The following is a 3811-nucleotide window of genomic DNA, read 5'->3' as shown; positions in this document are numbered from 1 at the left end:
ATTTTGACATTCTTCAGACAATGATGGTATCTAGTTTGAGAAGTGTATCAGAAATTCCTCAGCACAATACATGGTGCCGCTATCACCATACTTCACAGCTTGGATGATGTTCTCAGGCTTGCAAACTGCCAGAGAGCACGTCACTAAACCAAAAAAAGACATTTGTCCTCGAGTACATTTCCAAACTGTCACCTGGACTTTATACCGTTTCTAGAGAAAGGGCCTCTTCTTCTCTGAGTGGTTTTTCAGTTCATGTAGGTACTTGGTTAGTTTCATCCTTGATAAGGAAGCAGGAACTTTGAACTGTGTCTGGCATTAAATTAACTTTGTATGCAGCTAATGATGGCTCTCTTGAAAGAAATGGATTGTCTCTTGTTAATTTCTTCTTGTTTTCTCCAGACTGGTGAATATTTTGGGGCTGAGGTTTGTGCCATGGATGTGGATTCCGATGGTGTGACTGATCTAATCCTCATATCCTCTCCGATGTACAAAGACGTTGATAGAGAAGGACGAGTTTATGTCTGTGAATTAAGTCGTTTGGTAAATATTGTGTGATTTATGTCTTTTTGATTTGATGTCCTGTTATTATTTGGATAAAAACACATAACTTTTTCTCATCCACATATTTTTCCAGGATATGCAATGTCACTTTCATAAACCATCAGAAATAACCACACTAAGAGGTGATGCGTCTGTCAGAGGGAGGTTTGGGTCGTCTCTTGCTGTTGTGGCTGATATAAATGCAGATAAATTCAATGATTTGGCCGTTGGAGCTCCTTTGGAGAATGATGGCCAAGGCAGCATCTACATATTCCAAGGAGAAGGAGGAAGAAAAATAAATCCTACTTACTCACAGGTGAGCAAAATACAAACACAAACCATTAAATGCTTTTGGTTTTCAGCATGAGTTGAACCTTCACAGTTGGTAGGGTCATTATTGAATAGAGTTTACTTGTTCTTCATATTATTCTATAAGTTCTCTCCAGGTACTCTGACTTCCCCCCACAGTCCCAAGATGAAACTACTAGATCAACTGGTTATGTTCAGTCACCCTTAAAAGAGTGTGTGTTTGTCTGTTGCCTCATGGTGGGCTGGTGACCTTTACCCCCAGCCACCCTTTGACTCTGCACAGACAAGCTGATATAAAAAATTGATGGATGCACTTGATAAACGAAGATGTTTTTCATTACACAGAGAATTGCTGCATCTGCAGTCCAATCAGGCCTGAAGTCATTTGGCATCTCAATCAGTCAGTCTTCCTACGATCAGAGTGGTGATGGACTTCCTGACTTAGCAGTGGGTTCAAAGGGAAAAGTTGTCCTACTCAGGTAAGTCTCCATTGTTGTTATTTATTAACACACATCTTCCCTAATTCAAATTATTCTTCTTCATTTGCAACCTAAATATGTTTATGCGATAAATGTGCTAATTGCTTCACGATCTCAAAACAAACAACATGGCCTTTTCTGTTTCTAGATCCAGACCAGTTGTAACAGTGACTGCCACTGTGTCGTTCAACCCAAATCTGATCCCAACTCAAAACCCAGACTGTTCAAAACCACTGCCAAGCAAGGCTACTGTCTGTTTTATGATGAACAAGTTGTCTCACATGAATGAAGGTACCTACTTGACTCTAATTTTTAATTTATATTTTTAACAAAGCACTTTCATGAAACAAAACACATTTTCCAGCTCAAGCACAGGTTAATTTCACTTTAACTTTGGACGCAAATCGTAAGATACCAAACAACCGAGCTGAGATCAGCAAGGATGTGAGGCACAAGAGTGGATCGCTTAATCTTATATTAAATAAGGAGAAATGTGATTATGTTGTCTTCTTTATCAAGGTAAGTTCTAATGCAACTATTGCAGTATTCTACAACTACATAAGATTCTACTGTTTTTTTAAATTATCTTTTGTATTTCATAATGTCTCCATTGTCTTGAAGCCTTGTCCAGATGATTCTTTCAATCCACTCAATAATGAGCTCAGATTCACATTTGATGGTTTAGTTTCTGGCTCAAACCCCAGACCAAGCCTTTCTCCAAAGGTTCAAACCACAACCTTGAATTCTGTGAGTAACTCCTGTACACCCTTTACCTGATGAGCAAAATCTTCATGGTTCATAGTTCCTTTCATGGCTACTGCTATTCCGTACAAAATGTTTATGCAGTATTAAATGACAAATTTATCTGAAAATCATATGACTGACCTAAATATAATTTTTTCTGAGTAGATCTCCTGAATAGTTTGCTTCTCATTCACAGCTTGGCTTTAAGATCAACTGTGGAGCTGATAAAGTTTGTGAAGATAACTTGAAGGTGGATTTCAACTTCACTACGTAAGAGAGTTGTTTCTGGAAGTAAAACCATGTGTGAACTTTTTCATATTATGTCTACAAAAACTACACATCTGCATATTTTTGGCAAAAGCAACAACTAAATGAGACTGAAAATCTTCAAGTTCAGCAAACTTAAGTTACAGTTTACTGAAATCAGGTGTTGACTAGCCTGGTGAAAACCATCCCCCTGTTCTACCTTGTGCCTCATACAAAGGGTTTAGACCCCTGGCTATAAAAACAATTGCTTACAGGTGGACGCCGGTGAAGTTTAAAATTTTTCCAGCAATCACTAACTTTTAACTGTGACGCGTGTAATGCACCAGTTCAATGCGAAGCTTACCAGAAGTGGCCTGCCCTGTAAACAACCATTCCCCACTTCAAAGTGCCGAGCTGAACAAGGCATCTCCTAATATTTAGAAGCATAGCCAGCATGTTCTGAATGACTATGTTCGCTTCAACGGCTGCCATTACTAAACTACAGACAAACAATAATTCCAAAGCCTTGCAGAAAATTGTCGTCATCGTTCATAATTTTTCTTTTTGTTCGCTAACTGGCCCGGTTGAAATGGCTAGGCAATGTGTGACAGACAATATATAAAAAGTTTTTTCTCCTGACTTTGCCTGTTAAATCAGATTTTGCTTCTCCTGTTTTATGTCAGGTAAAATTACCAAATGATTTCTACATACTAAATCCCAACATAATGAGAGGAAGATAAAATTATATTTCCTCAAATTCAGAAGGTTCCATACATCTCCATAGTATTTGGTAGAGTTGCATTTGAATGGGCTTTTTGATAACTGCTTCAAAACCTTAACTTTGTTTTCCTCAAATCACATTTTAACTAATCTAGTAGTGGCTTGGTTACAATCACTTCCATATTTATGAAATCCATTTTTGCCCAAGGTTAATGTGTTTAACAACATTTTCAGATTATGTTCTTCTCTCAGGATACTGGTGTATTTTGTGAAATACACTAGCCCCTCCTGCAACAGTCTGGGGATGTTTTCAGGTGTGTAGCAGGCCATTTCATCCACATACTACATTTTGGAGTCTTGAAAGAGGATACGTCTCCACATATTAAGGTCCTTGCCCCTGATGGCATTTGAGAACCATTATCTGGTGTTTCGTGTTGCTTTTGGAGCAATTACTTCATCCTCGCTCCATCCATGTTTGAAAGTGTTAAAAGGTGGATAATGAACCTCTCTTTCCAGGTTCAGTCAGCATCTTCACCAGGTCTTATGCTTCTGTGCATAAAGAAATGAAATGAAATGAAATGAAATTTTATTCGAACATGATACAAATATAAAATAAAATAGTGCACAGTAACAAGAAGTGCATAAGAAAGAAGAGAAAATACAGATTTTTTTGTTTCAGTTAACATATCATGCTCAAAATGGGGTAGGAAGAAGTGAGAACTTATAAACTCCTACCCCTAAACACTTGAAACTTTAGAGTCCTACTGTCATTA

At 37.9% G+C, this 3811-nt stretch overlaps 1 protein-coding gene across 1 annotated transcript in view; it reads left to right on the top strand.

Annotated features, from left to right (window-relative positions):
* Positions 1-3811, top strand: part of LOC103152373 (integrin alpha-M-like) — a 38645-nt gene that overhangs the window by 16020 nt on the left and 18814 nt on the right. Inside the window, exons 18-26 of the mRNA XM_016661039.1 lie at positions 400-540; positions 635-856; positions 1195-1328; positions 1477-1619; positions 1693-1847; positions 1950-2075; positions 2269-2342; positions 3291-3352; positions 3555-3559. Coding sequence (XP_016516525.1) covers positions 400-540; positions 635-856; positions 1195-1328; positions 1477-1619; positions 1693-1847; positions 1950-2075; positions 2269-2342; positions 3291-3352; positions 3555-3559 — 1062 coding nt within the window. The remainder of the gene's footprint in view (positions 1-399; positions 541-634; positions 857-1194; positions 1329-1476; positions 1620-1692; positions 1848-1949; positions 2076-2268; positions 2343-3290; positions 3353-3554; positions 3560-3811) is intronic.

Source organism: Poecilia formosa, unplaced genomic scaffold (genome assembly GCF_000485575.1).
Source record: "Poecilia formosa unplaced genomic scaffold, Poecilia_formosa-5.1.2 Scaffold308, whole genome shotgun sequence".
NCBI classification, from domain to species: domain Eukaryota; kingdom Metazoa; phylum Chordata; class Actinopteri; order Cyprinodontiformes; family Poeciliidae; genus Poecilia; species Poecilia formosa.
Note: the sequence above shows the minus strand (reverse complement) of the source record. Positions and strands in the feature narration are given on the sequence as shown.